Raw genomic sequence first — 20,613 nt, forward strand, 5'->3', positions numbered from 1 at the left:
ACAGCAACACAATAGTAAACACTGATTCATGAATGAAAGCCATTCACGACAGTTCAAACGATTGCTGTTTCAGTGATCATCAATGTAACAAGCAATGATGGTTTAAAAAAATGTGTTTACATAATGTCACCAGTCAGTATTCCTGATCACACCAATCATAGGATAGCACTGTGCTGCACTGGTGACAGTATTTTAAATTTAAAAAACAAAAAAAAGTGGTTATATAATTATTTATGTGTGATTTATGCTCCTTGAAAGTCCAAAGGTGCTGTTAAGGTAAACAAGGTTTAGGAGTGTGTCTATGGGAATGTTTGACTATTCTTCCAGAAGTGCATTTATAAGGTCAGGCACTGATGTAATCCAGAAGTGGAAAGAACGTAATTTCACCATAAACCGGCCAAGACCAGGTGCTCTGAAAGATTTCTGATAGAGAAGTGAAAAGAATTATCAGAAGATTTGTCCAAGAGCCAAGGACCACTTGTAGAGAGCTTCAGAAAGACCTGGAATTAGCAGCTACAATTGTTTCAAAGAAAACAATAAGTAATGTACTCAACCGCCATGGACTGTATGCACGCTCACCACGCAAGACCCCATTGCTGAAGAAAAAAGGTTGTCCAAGAGCCAAGGACCACTTGTGGAGGGCTTCAGAAAGACCTGGAATTAGCAGCTACAATTGTTTCAAAGAAAACAATAAGTATTGAACTCAACCGCCATGGCCTGTACACACGCTCACCATGCAAGACGCCATTTTTGAAGAGAAAAGGTTGTCCAAGGACCACTTGTGGAGAGCTTCAGAAAGACCTGGAATTAGCAGCTACAATTGTTTCAAAGAAAACAATAAGTAATGTACTCAACCGCCATGGACTGTATGCACGCTCATCACGCAAGACCCCATTGCTGAAGAAAAAAAGTTGTCCAAGAACCAAGGACCACTTGAGGAGGGCTTCAGAAAAACCTGGAATTAGCAGCTACAATTGTTTCAAAGAAAACAATAAATAGTGCACTCACTCGCCATGGCCCGTATGCACGCTCACCATGCAAGACCCCATTTCTGAAGAAAAAAGGTTGTCCAAGAGCCAAGGAACACTTGTGGAGGGCTTCAGAAAGACCTGGAATTAGCAGCTACAATTGTTTCAAAGAAAACAATAAGTATTGAACTCAACCGCCATGGACTGTATGCACACTCACCATGCAAGACCCCATTTTTGAAGAGAAAAGGTTGTCCAAGGACCACTTGTGGAGAGCTTCAGAAAGACCTGGAATTAGCAGCTACAATTGTTTCAAAGAAAACAATAAGTAATGTACTCAACCGCCATGGCCCGTATGCACGCTCACCACGCAAGACCCCATTGCTGAAGAAAAAAGGTCGTTGAAGCTCGTTTAAGGATGGCTGCTCAACATTTATCCAAGTCTGTGAAATACTGGGAGTATATAGTCTGGTCAAATGTGACCAAAATGGAACTGTTTCGAGGTCAAATGGCACACCACCCCAAAAACACCCCCATACCAACAGTGAAGTTTGGAGGTGCGAACATCATGGTGTGGGGCTGTTTTTCAGCATACGGTCCTGGCAAACTTCATATCATTGAAAGAAGGATGGATGGAAAAATGTACCAAGACATTCTTGATAAAAATCTGCTGCCATCTACCAGGATGATGAAGATGAAACGAGGGTGGACAATTCGGGAAGACAACGATCCCAAACACAAAGCCATCACCTGACTTAAATTCAATAGAAACATCTATGGACAGAACTAAAGATTGGAGTTCCTAGAAGAGGCCCACGAAGCCTTCAAGATTTGAAGACTGTTTGTGTGGAAGAATGGGCCAAAGTCACACCTGAGCAACGCATGCGACTAGTTTCTCCATACAGGAGGCGTCTTGAAGCCGTCATCACCAAAGAAGGATTTTGAACGACGTATTAAACACATTTCAGATAGCGTGTCCAATACCTTTTCCCTGTGTCATTCCATTTTATTAGACATACAACTTACCGACACGTGATGAAAATTTCATGTCAATAGCGCCTTTTAGAAACAGTTCTACCTGGAGGAGGGGTGTGACCGGATGTGGATGGGGGTGGAGGCGTGTGGAGAGTGAGAGCATGGCGCTGCTCTGCCCCGGGATCCCCTGCTTGCTCTGATGAAACTCTCCTAGCCCAAAGTGTTTGTATGGCGTTTACTCCTTTATGCCCTATGTCTCTATGCTGGGATATATATGCTCAATACCTGATGTGTTAAATTGAGCCGCTTTTTGGCTTGCTACTTTTTGAGTCCGTGTGCCGATGTTCTTTTTCTTTTTCTCTTCCTGAGAGTACGAGGCTGCTGCTGCTGCTGCCTGTGCTGGGCTGGTGAAACGGGAGCCGAGAGCCTCGTTGGGGATCTCCTGATCTCGCGAGACTTCGCGTGGCTCCTGGTCTCAGGCGACGCTATAGAGCCTCTCTTCGCTTTGAATGAGCGTGGAGTGCAGACACGTGCAGCGGGTCCGGTATCCGTCCTAGGTCCTCAGCGGTGGGATCCCTGGCGTGTGATGTGTAGGCGAGAGGGGACTCCTGTGTAGAGTTCCCCCCCCTCGTCCCCCTTCCTCTTCGCTTGCTGCTCTCTATTAGATTGGCTGTCAATTGAAGGGAGATCTACATTGACAGCGCGGCTTATTTGAAATCTTGGGGGAGAGAGAGAAAGTCCTGGACAACCTGGATGCCCTGCACAGACTGATGGAACGCTGTTTGACTGCAGACCAGCAATTAAGATAAGTGGCAAAAAAAAAAAAAAATTTTTTTTTTTTCTAATCTCACTGTCTGCTTAACCTTATGGGGAATTGAGAGATAGTTCTGGATGTCCTGATGCTTTTCCCATAGATATATGGGGCTATGTTTTGGCAACTGAGATAAATGCCTCTCTTCCTTTGATCTTAAAGTATCATTGAAGTAAACCACTGACTGTTTTGGCTCTATCTTGGCTATATATGGTGAATATATGCATATATAAATAAGTATAAATATATTACTATACGGTGATGTGTTGCTGGCTGTGGGGGCGTCTGCTGAGACTGGAGACTAGGGGTTAATGAACATTGTCCCCTCCGATGAATGAGGGAGGGTTTTTTACATCAGGAGTGACGCCATAACACTGTGGCCCCCCCCTCCCCCGAAAAACTCCCTTTCTCCTTTTTTTTTTTTTTTTTTTTTTTTTTTTTTGTGACCTGTAAGGCGAGCTCTTTACGTGGTCATATATTTTATTTAATTTAATTATGTCAAGAAAAAGATCTCCGGAGGTGCAAACGCCCTCAGAGGGTCAATCAATCACGCGTGCCGCCAAGGACAAAACTAACCAAATGGCATCGGCATCGGCGGCGGCAAAACTGGAACGTTATGCCCATTCTGGCCCAACCTCTCCGAGCAAGTCAAGCTCTCAGCAGGCAAACTTACACAATAAAGACATCAAAAACTCTTCGGCCGATAGGAGGAGTCAAGGCCAGCCCGTGGCTAACCCCCCCACCCCAATAGCCGCTAAATTAGGGGGCAGCAAGGGAGGGGGGGGAAGCAAATTAGAAATAGCGACAACAAATCCAGAAACAACTAGCTCCCATTTATTAACGACAGGCAACCTGGATGAAGAACCCACATTAAGAGATATCTTTAATGCAATTAAGGAATGCAAAGATTCGATATCCAATTTTGACGTACAGCTAAGACATATAAAAGAGGAACTATTGATTATGAGGCAGGAATTGAATAGGACTATATTAAGAACTACCGAGCTTGAGGAACGTATGGGTGCAATGGAAGACGAGTTGAGACCGGTGAGACAAGAAGTTGAATCACTCAAGAAAATAGTCACCACACAAACGGATAAACTCGATGAGTTGGAAAATAGGAATCGAAGGAATAATATTAGAGTGCTAGGCCTCCCCGAACACTGTGAGGGGACTAATTTGATCGGTTTTCTTGAGGGGTGGTTCCGAGAACTGTTTGGGGCTGCAATATTTACCCCGATATTTGCAATAGAACGGGCACATCGCACTCCGGTAAAAGCTCGCCATGTGGGGGAGCGTCCTAGGCCTATAATGCTCAAAATCCTTAATTACCAGGATAAAGTGTCCCTATTGCGAGAGGCCAGAATGAGGGGAGATATTAGGTTTCAGGGAGCTAGGGTTTCTTTGTACCCTGATTTCTCCCCCGATCTTCAGAAGAGAAGAGCTGAATTCGTTCCAGTCAAGCGAGAAATGGTTAAATATAAGTTGGACTATGCCCTCCTCTATCCAGCTCGTTTAAGGGTGATCGCCTTAGGAAGAACTTTTTTTTTCAATACGCCAAAGGAAGCAGTCCAATGGCTAGATGAAACTAAAAAAGACCTATAAAATTACATTGTAGGGCAGCTAGATGGATTTTAAAGCAAATATATTTTTGGTTTTGGGGAGGTGGGTAGGAATAGGGGGCAAGTTTGCTGTTGTAAATTTTTCTTCTTTATTTTGCACAATTATAGGTGGGAGGTAGGGGTTGAGCAGCAAGGGCGAGTGGAATATAAGTAGGTATTGGTAGTGGGAGACAAAGGGGCTCCCATGAGTGGGTGTAGACCCTGGGTGAAAGTACCCAGTAGGATTGGTTTGGGTGAGTGGCGGGAGTATGGTAAGAAGGTCACAAGAGTACCCCTAGGGGGTAGCCCTATGGGGCCGGGGGGTTGGGAGGTTGGTAATGGGGGGGGTGGGAGGGACGGGATGGGAAGGGGGGTAAGAGAATTATTAATAACACAAAGATACACAAATGGGGAGATGTACTACTTGGAAGAAAATATTATGCACTATAAGGGGTAAGGTCTTTTGTGGTGTTAATATGTTTATATATTTTTTTATTTTTTCTCTTTTTTTTTTTTTTTTTTTTCTCCCTTTCTTTCTTTTTTTTTATTATTATTATTTTTTGAAATCTGCCCAATTTATAGGTCGTTAAGTAGTGCTGCTGGCTAAAAGAATTAAGATAGTATCGTGGAATGTGCGGGGTCTGGGAGATCCGACTAAAAGGAAAGTGGTTTTGTCAGCCTTAGAGGGCAAAGGACCCGGATTATTGTGCCTTCAGGAGACGCACCTGATAGGTGATACGACTCGGTGTCTACAAGGTCGGAAATTTCAGACCCAGTTTCATTCTGTATTTTCAACCTATGCAAGAGGGGTTAGTATCCTTGTTGACAAGGCGGTCCGGTTCCTTAGTTACAATAGCTGTATAGACGTGAAGGGTAGGTACATTTTCCTATATTGTCAAATTGAGGATAGCCCCTACGTGATAGCCAACATATATGTTCCTCCCCCATTTAAACTAGAGATTTTATATGAGTTATTATCTTTTGTAATAGATAAACCCGGTATCCCTGTGATTGTAGTAGGGGACTTCAATGAAGTTTTGGATAAATCTTTGGATAGGTTCCCAACTATAATTACATCAACAGTGAGAGATTCAACGAGGCTAGCACGCTTTTTATACGAGGCTGGTCTATACGACGCATGGCGTACTCGGTATCCGGGGGTGCGACAATATTCCTGTTATTCAGCATCTTTCTCTACATTATCGAGACTCGATATGGCTTTGGTAAATAGTAGTGCGATGTCACGGGTTGATGAGGTAGAATATGGCCCGAGAAGTATCTCGGACCATTCTCCCCTAATACTGACACTCTGTGTAGGCAAGAAACAATACGTTAGCCAATGGAAAATTGACCCTGTATGGTTTGAATTAATGAAAGATCCGGATCGGGTGACAACTGAGCTAAAGGAGTTTATTGATGCTAATGTGGATACAGCCCCAATAGGGGTTGTTTGGGACTCTTTAAAAGCATTTTTAAGAGGCCTCTTTATTCAATTAATCGCTAGAAACAGGGCTGAGATGAAAAAACAGGAAGAGGAAGCTACTAAGGCAGTGTTAGAGGCAGAAAGACAGTATATTATAAATCCGAATCCCACTACACAGAAGGCTTGGCTTGACAAACAGCAGGAATTCAAGGCAATTACTAGGCGTAAGACGGATAATAGAAGTATACTGCAGAAACAAGCAAATTTTGGGGAGGGAGAGAGAGTGGGACGTTTGCTGTCTCTGCTGGTTAAAGCAAACACGGCCCCCCCAGCGATATTATCAATTAGGACTCCAGAGGGAGAGATTACGTCGGAATCATCTAGTATTAACAATGTATTTTATCAGTATTATAGTTCACTATACAAAACACAAGGGGGGGATGAAGGGGGAGCTATAGCTACTTTTTTGGGGAATCTGAACATGCCAACAGTAGCAGCAGAAGATCTAGCTGTATTGGAGGCCCCAATTACTATTGAGGAACTCCAAAGAGCGGTGGCAGAGATGCCTAATTTAAAAGCACCAGGGCCAGATGGACTACCAATCGAGGTCTACAAGAGATATGGGGAGGTCCTGCTGCCACAATTGCTGGAGACATTGAGGCAGTCTTTGGAGTGTGAAGCCTTGCCCTCTTCGATGTTGGAAGCCACTATCGTGGTTATCCGCAAAGAGGATAAGGACCCTATGGACCCGGCCTCATATCGCCCGATCTCGTTGCTGGGGTCAGACGTGAAAATCTTGGCAAAAGTCCTTGCAACACGGTTAAAAAGAAGTGTTCATAAGCTCATTCATCCCGATCAGTCGGGTTTTATCCCGAATAGATCTACCAGTGTCAACATACGTAGACTTTTTTTGAATACTCAGATCCCGATAGACAATGGGGGCTCCAGAGCAGTTTTGACCTTGGATGCAGCTAAAGCATTCGATAGCCTTGAATGGGCATACTTATTTAAAGTCCTTATTAGATTTGGGTTTGGACCAAAATTTATCAAATGGATAAAATTGCTTTATACAGACCCAAGTGCAAGAATTAAAATTAATAATGAGCTCTCTGAAATATTTCTGCTGGAACGAGGCACGAGGCAGGGGTGCCCCCTTTCCCCCCTGTTGTTTGTTTTGGCGGTGGAGCCCTTGGCTATTGCCATTAGGGCCAGCCCTGATATACAGGGATTTAGGAGAGGACAGCTAGAGGAAAAAATAGCATTGTTTGCCGACGACATCTTGCTTTTTCTAGGAGATGTACAGGCCTCATTGAAAGTAGTAATGGAGATGATTACTGAATTTGGTCTTATATCAGGACTAACCATTAATTGGGATAAATCCGCTATACTATCATTGGAAGGGGGGTCTACTGCCACTCCCCAGGATATCGTGGATTTGAAACAGGTTGAGAAGTTTAAATATCTGGGGGTGTGGATCACTAGGGACGTAAATTCTTATTTGGATGACAACTTATCCCCTCTTTTAGTAAGGCTAAAACAAAAGGCCGATATCTGGAGTCGCCTCCCCCTTTCGATGGCGGGCCGCTGCAATCTGGTTAAAATGGTATGGCTTCCTCAAATCTTATATTTTCTTCATAATTCACCATTATGGATCGAGGAAAGGTGGTTTAAAAAAATAGAATCTCTATTTAGATTTTTTATATGGAAAAAGAGTCCACCGAGGATTAGCTTGCGGACCCTACAGCTGCCGCCAGAAGAAGGGGGGCTGGCGATCCCATATCCCAGACTCTACTATTTAGCGGCTCAGCTGCAACACCTAGCCGGAGCAATAACAATATATGAAGCTAATCCCTGCCATAGGCTATTAATGTTAAGATGTCCACATAACACGCTTATGGAAGCGCTTGAGGCAAATTCGTTCGATATCCGATCCCCAACGCTTACCCAGATTGTTAAACTCTGGAAAACAGCGAAGGCCCTATTGGGATATCAAAAAGTATCTGTATTTGCCCCTCTATGGGACAATAGGAACCTAGATGAGCTATTTAAAGTTGAAAGATGTACGGAATGGGTAAATCAAGGGATATGTAAACTAGCACAAATGCTCCAGGGTTCAGTTATTAAGTCATTTGCTGATTTGAGGTCTGAATTCTCTTTATCGAACCGCTCGCAGTATAAATATTTTCAGGTTAGACATGCAATTCAGGCCCAATTTAGACCGCAGGGGGTGCAACTGATCGAGATCCCGGTACTATCCCAAATTATGTCCCGGGACACGCTTAAAGGTTTGATCTCATTTCTATATACTAGGCTGGGAGATAAACTATTAGACCGAAGCGGTATAATAAAAAGCAAAAAGAAATGGGAGAGGGACGTGGGTCCATTGTCCATTCCCGATTGGGATTGGATAATGGAACAGGGAACTAAGGTCTCTATTTCCCCGGCACAGAAAGCCTCTCAACTTTTCTTTTTCCACCGGGTATACTATACACCTAGGAGAATGTTTAAGATGAAATGGAGGGATAACGATCAGTGCCCCAGATGTGGTCGGGTTGGAGATTTCATTCACATGTTCTGGAGGTGTCCGAAACTTTTTAGATACTGGACACAAGTCATAGACCATGTGAATGAAATTTTCGGGTTGACATTAGAGGCAACAGTGAGGACTTGCTTGTTGGCTATACCGGAGGGGTACAAAATTCCCAAAAATATTTTTACACCAGTTACTAGATGCCTTTTTCAGGCAAGGAAGCTGATTGCTCAGAACTGGCAAGCACACTCCAGCCCACTATCAGAAATATGGATGGATAATATAAGAAAGATTATTGGAAATGAAAGGGTCTTTTATATTAAGCAGGGCAATGGTAAGGAGTTTAAAAAGATATGGGGCTCTGGATTGGGAAAACTAGGGATCCCCTTATAAGAGATTGTGATAGAACAAGTGTTTTTCTTTTTTTAGCTTGTACACCCCATTCACTTATTGTTACTATATATTTTTTTTTTTTTCTTTCCTTTTTTGCTTAGTGTGTCTTCGTTATTAGCGGGGGATAGGGGGGGGGGGGTAGAGGCGGGGAGTAAGGAGAGGGAAAGTTGCACTAGATATGAGATACCAGGACATTAGATAGCATCACGGGGTGTAACACACAAATAATAGGGGATTTTTTATTATCTCTGTATTTAAATTAAATATCACAAAATTTTTTATGTGAATATATTATCTTTAAAATTTGCATAACTAAATATGTCACGATGATGTGGAATCGAGATTGAGACACTAGTGAGCAATAAGCTGAACTTAGTCTCTGGTATAAAAACACTGAGGTGACAGAAAAAAAAAAAAAAACAAAAAAAAAAAAAAAAAAAAAAAAAAAAAAAAAGAAACAGTTCTACCTAGAAAAATGGCGACATGTTCAATATCTATTTTACCCAGGAATTTCTCCAGGTTTTCTCCAGAGCCTCTCCCATCCTCTGGAACTCACTACCTCCACTGGTCCGGCTATCCCCTTGTCTGGCTACCTTCAGACAATCCCTGAAAACTCATCTCTTCAGGGAAGTCCTCGTCTCCAACTAATCTTCTACCACTTCAATCAGCTCATTCCCCACAGTTATAACCTTTTGTACCACCTGCCCCACCCTTTTAGATTGTAAGCTCTTCTGAGCAGGGCCCTCTTAATCCTCCTGTATTTTATTGTATTGTAACTGTATTGTCTCCTTTTTATATTGTAAAGCGCTGCGTAAATTGTTGGCGCCATATAAATCCAGGATAATAATAATAATAATAATAATAATACCCGCCGTATACCATCATACAGATGAATCACAGATCACTTTAAATAAAAATTACCTTCAGGCATTGCTGTTAGCTCTTTCGTTTCAATGATATCCGTGGTATCAAATGTATCAATGGTATCCGATTTGTTTTTAACAAATACCTCTATATGCAATCCATGGTGAATGTCAAAATCCATGTGTTTAGGGATACAATAATCATAGAAGCAATCAGAAAGCTGTAAAATGTGCAAAACTCATTAATCAAAATATATATTAAATGAAAGTGTATCCAAGCCCCACTTTCTCATTTCTGGCTCCCTATACATTTTTGATTTGAATACCGGCAGGGGCGGACTGACAACTCATGGGGCCCCCGGGCAATAGGAGATTATGGGGCCCCCAGGCAATCAGAGATTACGGGGCCCCACAGTATATACACACACACACACACACACACACAGTATACAATCACACAGTATACACAGACATGTTTCTATTGGCTGAGAAGGTACTGGAGAGGTGGGGCAGCTCTAATCTAAGGATTTTTAGACCAAAAGGATGTCGGGACTCGGTACATTTCAGAGACATGTAAAAAAAAAAAAACACAGATTTTTACATACTGTTCCTGGTTTTACTGACACTGATGGGGCCCCCTAGTGGCCCGGGGCCCTTGGGCAGTGCCCGAGTGGCCGAATGGTCAGTACGCCCCTGAATACCGGTCTTCTTTCCTGAATAGAGCAATTGTCATTTTTTCAAGTGTAACTGGAAAATATACTGCTGAATACATTCTACTGTCTTAAAGGGGTTGTAAATGTTTGTTTTTTATTTTCTACATAGGTTCCTCTAAGCTAGTGCATTGTTGGTTCACTTACCTTTTCCTTCGATTTCCCTTATAAATGTTTTTTTTCTTTGTTTTCTTTGTCTGAATTTCTCACTTCCTGTTCCTCCTCAGTAAGCTGTTCAGTAAGCTGTAAGCTGGCTGACTAACCACCGCTCGGATGGTGGTGAGAAGTTTACTGAGGAGAAACAGGAAGTAAGATATTCAGACAAAGAAAAAAAACATTTAGAAGGGAAATCGAAGGAAAAGGTAAGTGAACCAACAATGCACTAGCTTAGAGGAACCTATGTAGAAAATAAAAAACGAACCTTTACAACCCTTTTAATCATTTTTTTAAGTAGATTAATGTTTTGTACCATCTACATGACTGTTGTGAATGAAACCACTGTCTACTGTTTTTTTTGTTTTTATTGAAAATACATAAACTTTATGTAAAAAAATTTTTTTTTTTTTTTATCTAAGCCAATGACTAAAAAATTTCAAATAGTGAAGATGTGATCGCTGCATTACTTTTCTTTTTTCAAGCTTTTTTTTAAACTGTTTTCTCACCCGGTGACCCTACCAGTAACCCTTTCTGTCCTAAGGTGACAACGCTCACTCAATGTACTGTGTCTGTGTCACAGAACACCTCCCCCCTTTTCTTTTTCTCTCCACAACATTGGGGGGAGGTGCTCTGTAGTTTGCAGAGGGAGCTGCAAACCTTCTGCTTCTCACCGGTGTTTCTCTGGTTAACCGTTTGCACTGGCTCAGCTGTGGGTAGCACAGTGGTGTAGTGGTTAGCACTCTCACCCTAGCAGTAAGAAGGGTTGCTGGTTCAAATCCCAACCACGACACTACCTGCCTGGAGTTTGCATGTTCTCCCTGGGCCTGTGTGGGTTTCCTCCGGGTACTCCAGTTTCCTCCCACAATCCAAAGACATGCAGGTAGGTTAATTGGCTTCTGTCCAAAATTGGCCCTAGTATATGAATGGGGATCTTGGATTGTGGCCTCCTTGAGGGTAGGGACCAATGTGAGTGTGCAATGTACAGGGATAGGGACAATTGTAGACACTCACTCAGGTTGAACTGGATGGACTTGTGTCTTTATTCAACCTTACTAACTATGAAACTATCTGACGGTGCGGCCGACTGCTCCCATAGGCGATCAAAGAGTGTCGACTCTATGGCCTTGGAGGACCAGAGCGACGTCAAGGGGTCACTTCTGGTCTAGGCCAGAAGTTTATTTATTTCATGAAATGAAAGATCAAAATATAATATATATATATATATTTTTGATCTTTTGCTATTAAAGGTAAATAAGAGATTTTGAGTCGGGACCCATCTGGTCACCGTAAATCTCTATCGTTGTCATCCGGCGCCGGACGATTCTTTATCCGGGGCCCCCGACGGCACAGGAGAGCCCGGAGAAGCACCGGATGACGGCGAAGCGGGGGGGGGGGTGTCCCCTCCCATCGCCTATAAGAACGATCAAGCGGTGGAACTCCCGCCAATAAATAAATACATAAATAAAATACATTTTCATGTTGTTATGCTCACAGTGATGGTTTTATCAGCTGCGTTCTGAAACGTAATATCGTATTTATAGTCCTTCATAGATTCGGTTATGTTGCAGTCCCATGTGATATGGATGAGTCCTGGGTATAAATGTATCTTCATATTTGTAGGGAGGAGGGAAATCTCTTTCTCTAAAAGAAAAGAAAACAAGGTATTTTAACCATTTCCATACCAGGCCCTATTCTGGCATTCCTCTCCTATTATATGTAAAAATGATTATTTTTTGCAAGAAAATGTACTCAGGACCCCCAAACATCATATATACACTGAGCAAAATGATAAAAAACACAACAATTTTGTGTTTGCCCCCATTTAATCGGAGCTGAACGCAAAGATCTACGACTTATTTCTATGTACACAAAAGGCCTATTTCCTTCAAATATTGTTCACAAATCTGTCTAAAATCTGTGTTGGTGAGCACTTCTCCTTTGCCGAGATAATCCATCCACCTCACAGGTGTGGCATATCAAGATGTTGATTAGACAGCATGATTATTGCACAGGTGTGCCACAATAAAAGGCCACGCTAAGATGTGCAGTTTTACTGTATTGGGGCGTGGGGCGGAGATCAAAAACCAGTATCTGGTGTGACCACCCTTTGCCTCACGCAGTGCAGCACATCTCCTTCGCAATAGAGTTGATCAGGTTGTTGATTGTGACCCGTGGAATGTTGGTCCATTCCTCTTCAATAGCTGTGCGAAGTTGATGGATATTGGCAGGAATTGGAACACGCTGTTGTATACGCCAATGTGGTCAGTAGGAGGATAAATAGTGCCCCATCACTGCTGTCAATGGGAGCAATAGTGCCCCATTGTTGTAGTCAGTGGGAGGAATGGTGCCCCATCATTGGTGTCAGTTGGATGAATGGTGCCCCTTCATTGGTGTCAGTGAGAGGAATAGTGCCCCATCATTGGTGTTAGTGGGAGGAATAGTGCCCCATCGATGGTGTTAGTGGGAAGAATGGTGTTCCATCGGTGTCAGATGGAGGAATGGTGCCCCATCATTGCTGTCAGTGGGAGGAATGGTGCCCCACCATTGGTGTCAGTGGGAAGAATGGTGCCCCATCATTGGTGTTAGTGGGAGGAATAGTGCCCCATCGCTGGTGTCAGTGGGAGGAATGATGCCCCATCATTGGTGTCAGATGAATGAATGGTGTCCCATTATTGGTGTCAGTGGGAGGAATAGTGCCCCATCATTGGTGTCAGATGAATGAATGGTGTCCCATTATTGGTGTCAGTGGGAGGAATAGTGCCCCATCATTGGTGTCAGATGAATGAATGGTGACCCATCATTGGTGTTAGTGGGAGGAATAGTGCCTCATCGCTGGTGTCAGTGGGAGGAATGATGCCCCATCATTGGTGTCAGATGAATGAATGGTGTCCCATTATTGGTGTCAGTGGGAGGAATAGTGCCCCATCATTGGTGTCAGTGGGAGGAATGGTGCCCCATCATTGGTATCAGTGGGAGGAATAGTGCCCTATCATTGCTGTCAGTGGGAGGAATGGTGCCCCATCATTGGTGTCAGTGGGAGGAATAGTGCCCCATCATTGGTGCCAGTGCGATGAATAGTGCCCCATCATTGGTATCAGTGGGAGGAATAGTGCCTCATCATTGGTGTCAGTGGGAGGAATAGTGCCCCATCATTGGTATCAGTGGGAGGAATAGTGCCCCATCATTGGTGTCAGTGGGAGGAATAGTGCCCCATCATTGGTGTCAGTGGGAGGAATAGTGCCCCATCATTGGTGTCAGTGGGAGGAATAGTGCCCCATCATTGGTGTCAGTGTGATGAATAGTGCCCCATCATTGGTATCAGTGGGAGGAATAGTGCCCCATCATTGGTGTCAGTGGGAGGAATAGTGCCCCATCATTGGTGTCAGTGGGAGGAATAGTGCCCCATCATTGGTGTCAGTGGGAGGAATAGTGCCCCATCATTGGTGTCAGTGGAAGGATATCTACTTCTGGTCTAAACAAATATGACTGTATTACTATTTCCAGTTCTACACAAATATGGCCACCGAGCCATTTCCGGTTTAATTTAAACATGGCTGTCAAGCTATTTCCGGGTCTCCGGCAAGAAAGCCACCATACCATTTCCGGTGGCGGCAATCTAATTGGGAATACTATACACCTGTGAATGGGTGCATTACATTTTTACATACTTTTTTGTAGCGTTATATACCGTTTAAGGCGTACGGATCTGTTGATTGGTGGATGTGTCTGCCAGACCTGCCCATACATATTGCCTTTTACATTTTATATTGTAAGTGTTTTTACTTATCCTTTCTCTTTCTCTCCCCGTTTTCATTGTTGTATTCCTACCTGCCCCATTAGATCTTATCCCTACAATTATATGCACTCCTGCACCTAGGGTTTGGCCACCTGGGGCTATTCTCTGTCCTATCTTGGCTGCCTATGTTGGAGGTTGCACGCGATTGGCATGTATTCCACTATGTATACTGCTATCTAGATAGATATATTTTGAGGTTGATGTTAATAAATGGATTTTTTTTTTCTGGTTTTAAATGTTTTTATTTTCTCATGTATATTAGACTGCAAGCTCCTGAAGAAGCGCCTAAAAGTGCACAACATGTAGAGTTTCCTCATCACGCCTCAACCACCAACCAGCCTTTTCCTTCAACCATTATCACCTGAATCGAATCAGTGTTGATCTTTTTGTACTGTGGTAACAATTGGTTGTGTTAGGTGTTGCGAGTGTCGTGTAGATCAAACACCATGTTTAGTTTTAGCATGTTATGCCAACAATATTATTTATAATCATGTTTAATACATTTTCTGACTTTTCTACTGAAAATTACAGTGAGCCTCTAAAGTTCGTGTTTTTTTTCTCTTACCAATATTGTCTGAATGGGTGCATTATTCTTATAAATAAGAGCAGACGTCAAGACTAGATGACCCCTTGATAACGTCCCGTTGGACGAAACGCGTTGGGTGGAGATTCTGCCACTGCGTGATCCTGGGTTGGCAGCAGCTGTATATGTGAGTTGTCTGGATTATTTGCTCTGGTTTTATGCTGTTTTACTCGTTTTGTTAATAAACCTACTACACTATGAGAAATTCCTTTGGGCTCTTGGCGAGCTTTATTTATCCCTAGCTGGAGTACATCAGGTGGTGCCACGGGGAGTGAGTTGCTACATTTATTCCTGTTGGATGTTATTCATTCTTAGGCGCACGTGCTGCTGTAACGGTAGCCATTTGCTCTTCTGAGCTTTGAATTCACTTGATGTTGGAGATTGGTCACTTGAACACCATTTGAGAAATATTTTCGTGATTATTGGTGTCAAGTCTTTCTCATCTTCATTTCATCTACAAACTGTGGGACTTTATTTTCTGGTACTTTTGGACTTTTATATTATGACATTTTCAGTGAGAGGAATGGTGGCCCATCATTGGTGTCTCTTGGTGTATGCGGCACCAAGGGCCGCATACAGGTAAGCAAAGGGCCACATTGCCATTTCATGGCCATTTATTTTTGGTTCCAGGCACCCCGACTGTTCATTCTGAAGACCTCAAAGCAAATTTCTTTGACCCTGGCAACACACGATGGCTGAAATATGATTGGGTAAAAGCCCTAAGAAAAACAGACAGGAACGTTTTTAAGGCAGGGCAAAAGGGGCAGCTGCCCTGGGCCCTGTCATTGTTGTGGGATCCAAAGCAGCTGCCTCATACTTGCCAACTATCCTGTTTAAATTCCCTTGAGTTTTTAGTCCCATGCCGTGTCCCGATATCTCAGTGTGAAGTGCTGCTACTAATACTGCCCTGCTCTGCCCTATTGTTGTTTACAGATGACTCACCTGCAGACCCTGTGTTTACATGTAAATTACCGACATGCATATGTGAATAGCAGTGGCTTTAATATGTAAATAGCGGCGGCCGGCAGCATTGATATGTATATCATGCCCCCCCCCCCCCCCGGGTCATATCTACAGTAATCTCTAGCAACCAATCAACAGGCAGAAATCATGTGCTGTAACCACTAGCAACTAATCAGTGAGCCGTAATGTGTGCTGTAACCTCTAGTAACTAATCAGTGAGCCATAATCTGTGCTGCAACCTCTAGTAACCAGTCAGTGAGCGATAATGATACACTGTAACCTCTGTCAACCAATCGCAATAGCCGCCTGATCTGATTCAGTAAACTGATTTTGAGTCTAGCTGTTATTTATTGTATATCTCAGAGCAGGTGAAACTGCATGGGGGGGGGGGCAATAAATCTTTTGCCCAGGGTCCAATCAATATAAAAGACGGTCCTGCAAACCTGCAAACATACACTACTGGAAACAGTGCAACCAACAGAAAAAGCTATGAAATGAATATAATAGACTATTGGGAATAATTAAATACACATTCATGGGGGGGGAAATATATATTATTAAAACATAAATTAGCAATTTGTGTTATGTATATCTTGCCCCCCCCCGAGGTCATATCCACAGTAATCTCTAGCAACCAATCAACAAGCAGAAATCATGTGCTGTAACCTCTAGCAACGAATCAGTGAGCCGTAATGTGTGCTGCAACCTCTAGCAACTAATCAGCGAGCCGCAATGTGTGCTGTAAACCTCTAGCAACTAATCAGTGAGCCGTAATGTGTGCTGTAACCTCTAGCAACTAATCAGTGAGCCGTAATGTGTGCTGTAACCTCTAGCAACTAATCAGTGAGCCGTAATGTGTGCTGTAACCTCTAGCAACTAATCAGTGAGCCGTAATGTGTGTTGTAACCTCTAGCAACTAATCAGTGAGCCGTAATGTGTGTTGTAACCTCTAGCAACTAATCAGTGAGCCGTAATGTGTGCTGTAACCTCTAGCAACTAATCAGTGAGCCGTAATGTGTGCTATAACCTCTAGTAACCAGTCAGTGAGCGGTATCAGCGATTCTGATAGTGTTCAGGCCAGCAGAGAAGGCCTTGCTGGCTTTGACGGCCCACCCCTGATATACTGTCTATGTCATCAGTTTAAAAAAGTACAAAGTCAAGACAATTGATATGGTCAAAACTTACCAGAGTGAGTCAGTTCGAGCAAAAACCACAAAGAGATCAGAACGAGCAGATAGGATAGTTTTTCCATTTTCATGCGATTTGGACCTTTTATCTGTTTGTGTTGTGATAGAAAGATAATGAATGTAAAAACTATATATAAAACTTTGCATACAGTGCCTTGAAAAAGTATTCACACCCCTTGAATTTTTTTGTTCACATTTTGTCATGTTACAACCAAAAATGTAAATGTTTTTTATTGGGATTTTATGTGATAGACCAACACAAAGTGGCACATAATTGTGAATTGGCAGGAAAATGGTTTTCAAATTTTTTTACAAATAAATAAGTGAAAATTGTGGAGCGCATTTGTATGGCGCCCCCCAGAGTCAATCCTCTGTAAAACCGCCTTCCATTGCAGTTACAGCTGCAAGTCTTTTTGGGGATGTCTCTACCAGCTTTGCACATCTAGAGAGGGACATTTTCGCCCATTCTTCTTTGTGAAATCACAAAGCTCTGTCAGATTGGATGGAGAGTGTCTGTGAACAGCAATTTTCAGGTCTTGCCACAGATTCTCATTTGGATTTAGTTCTGGACTGTAACTGGGCCATTCTAACACATGAATATACTTTATTCTAAACTATTTCATTGTAGCTCTGGCTGTATGTTTCGGGTCGTTGTCCTGCTGGAAGGTGAACCTCCAACCCGGTCTCAAGTCTTTTGCAGACTCTTATCAGGTTTTCTTCTAAAATTGCCCTGTATTTGGCTCCATCCATCTTCCCATCAACTCTGACCAGCTTCCCTGTCCCTGCTGAAGAAATTAATCCCCGCAACATGATGTTGCCACCACCATGTTTCACAGTGGGGATGGTGTGTTCAGGGTGATGTGCAGTGTTAGTTTTCTGCCACACATAGTGTTTCGCTTTTTGGCCAAAAAGTTAAATTTTGGTCTCATCTGACCAGAACACCTTCTTCCACATCGAGGATATGCAATTAGCGGACCTCCAGCTATTGCAAAACTACATAAGACCCTGGCTACCAGGTTGGTGCACGTTTGGTGAGTGGAAATGATAGGGAAAGGTTCCAATGGAGTAGGGAGAGAGCAGGGCCTACGTCTCACATCTACAGGAAGTCTACCTTTGGGTTGGTCCGGCCAAGCCACACTTCACTCCTCTTGACAGACGCTTTTTGCATCTAGAGGTCTCCTTCCCCTCTGATTATCTGCCTGGTTATGGCTGTTACGGTGCAATGTTATTTGGACCAGTGCCGGATTAAGAGCATCATGGGCCTGGTGCTGAGGATTTTGGTGGGCCTTTTTATAAAAACAAATAAATTGAAAACGCCAAAATTTTTTGGCTGTGAGTCTGTGGGGGGCACAATAGAGTACATTACATGGGGGGGTAATAGCACAGTACATTACATGGTGGGCCCAGCACATAACATGGTGGCCAAAACACAGCACATAACATGGTGGATACAGGACATTGTATGGTGGACACAGCACAGGACATGGTGGGCACAGCACGGCTCATAATGGGCATACCACACCACATTATATTAAATGGTGGGTACTATACAGCAGATTACATGGTGGGCACAGCACATGCCACGGTGGGAAAACCACAGCACATTACATGGTGGGCACAGCACATGCCATGGTGGGAAAACTGCAGCACCATTACATGGTGGGCACAGCACATTACATTGTGGGCACACCACAACACATTACATGGTGGGCACAGCACATTACATGGTGGGCACGGCACATTACATGGTTAGTACCACACAGCACAGCACATTACACAGTGAGCACAGCACATGGTGGGCACATCACGACACATAACATGGTGGGCAGAGCACATGCACATGGTGGGCACATCCACGACACATTACATGGTGGGCACAGCTCATTGCATGGTTGGTACCGGACAACACAGCACATTGCATAGTTGGAACAGCATATTAAATGGCGGGTACTGCACAGCACATTGCATGGTGGGCACAGCACATGCCATGTTGGGAAAACCACGGCAAATTACATGGTGGGAACAGCACATTACATGGTGGGCACACCACAACACATTACATGGTGGACACTGCATGACACAGCACATTACATGGTGGGCACACCCCAACACATTACATGGTGGGCACAGCACATTACATGGTGGGCACTGCATGACACAGCATATTACATGGTGGGCACAGTACAGTACATGGTTAGTACCGCACAACAGCACATTACATGGTGAGCACAGCACATGCACGTGGTGGGCACATCACAACACATTACATGGTGGGCACACCACAACACATGGTGGGCACTGCATAACACAGCATATTACATGGTGGGCACAGCACATTACATGGTTAGTACCACACAACACAGCACATTACATGGTGAGCACAGCACATGGTGGGCACATCACGACACATAACATGGTGGGCACAGCACATGCACATGGTGGGCACATCCACGACACATTACATGGTGGGCACAGCACATTGCATGGTTAGTACCGGACAACACAGCACATTACATAGTTGGAACAGCATATTAAATGGTGGGTACTGCACAGCACATTGCATGGTGGGCACAGCACATGCCATGTTGGGAAAACCACGGCAAATTACATGGTGGGAACAGCACATTACATGGTGGGCACACCACAACACATTACATGGTGGGCACTGCATGACACAGCACATTACATGGTGGGCACACCACAACACATTACATGGTGGGCACAGCACATTACATGGTGGACACTGCATGACACAGCATATTACATGGTGGGCACAGTACAGTACATGGTTAGTACCGCACAACACAGCACATTACATGGTGAGCACAGCACATGCACGTGGTGGGCACATCACAACACATTACATGGTGGGCACAGCACATTACGTGGTGGGTACAGCACGCGACATGGTGGGTACAGTGCATTATGTGGTGGGAGCACGAACTCGGGACTGCCTGCCACACCACGCTGCACCTACTCAACAACAAGACCTCCAACATTAGAAGGATAACATCCAAACGTTGTCAAGTGGTAATGCAAACACATTCAGATAACCTATCCACGTAACAAAATATCATTTATGAGGTCAGGTACAGATGTTGAATGGGAAGACCTGACTTGCTTTCGGAGTTCCAATAAATGCCGAAGGCTTTCTGTAGGGTTGAGGTCAGGACTCCATGGAGACCACTTAAGATCTTCCACACCAAACCTATAAAACCACGTCTTTATGGCCACGTCCAAGGCTCTGACACAGGAGGAGCACAGTCATCCCGGAACAGAAAAGGACCTTCCCCAAACTGTTTGTTGGAAGTCTAAAATGTCTTTGTATCCTGCAGTATTACTGGCAACTTTTACTGGAAACTCATTAATATAGAAGATCATTTTGGCCACATAGGCAGGTGAGATCGTCAGGTGTCCACTTTTGGCCATATACTGCATTTATGCATCCTAAAACGGAGTTCCACCCAAAAGTGGAACTTCGGATTATTTGTCTACCCCCCCGCCCCCACTCTTGGGGGGGGGGGGGGAGGGGGTAGACCAGGTCGCAGCAAATTATGCCAGCATCTCGGCTCCCTCCCTCCTCCTTCCTCCGCGGGCAGGCCAGGAGAAGAGCGCAGCAGTGCCTCGCACATGCGCAGTAATGACCTGGCGTGA

At 43.9% G+C, this 20,613-nt stretch overlaps 1 protein-coding gene across 2 annotated transcripts in view; it reads right to left on the reverse strand.

The window, feature by feature from the left end:
• Window positions 1-20,613, reverse strand: part of LOC143981695 (granulocyte-macrophage colony-stimulating factor receptor subunit alpha-like) — an 87,659-nt gene that overhangs the window by 60,021 nt on the left and 7,025 nt on the right. For both annotated transcript variants that reach the window (XM_077479709.1, XM_077479708.1), the window contains exons 2-4: window positions 16,958-17,048; window positions 11,923-12,071; window positions 9,623-9,785 (exon numbers count right to left, since the gene is read on the reverse strand). In XM_077479709.1, the coding sequence (XP_077335835.1) occupies window positions 9,623-9,785; window positions 11,923-12,071; window positions 16,958-17,030 (385 nt within the window). In that variant the 5' untranslated portion in view covers window positions 17,031-17,048. The remainder of the gene's footprint in view (window positions 1-9,622; window positions 9,786-11,922; window positions 12,072-16,957; window positions 17,049-20,613) is intronic.

This window comes from Lithobates pipiens, unplaced genomic scaffold (assembly GCF_037356315.1).
Source record: "Lithobates pipiens isolate NorthernLeopardFrog02 unplaced genomic scaffold, aLitPip1_a1.2 Scaffold_16, whole genome shotgun sequence".
Lineage (NCBI taxonomy): Eukaryota > Metazoa > Chordata > Amphibia > Anura > Ranidae > Lithobates > Lithobates pipiens.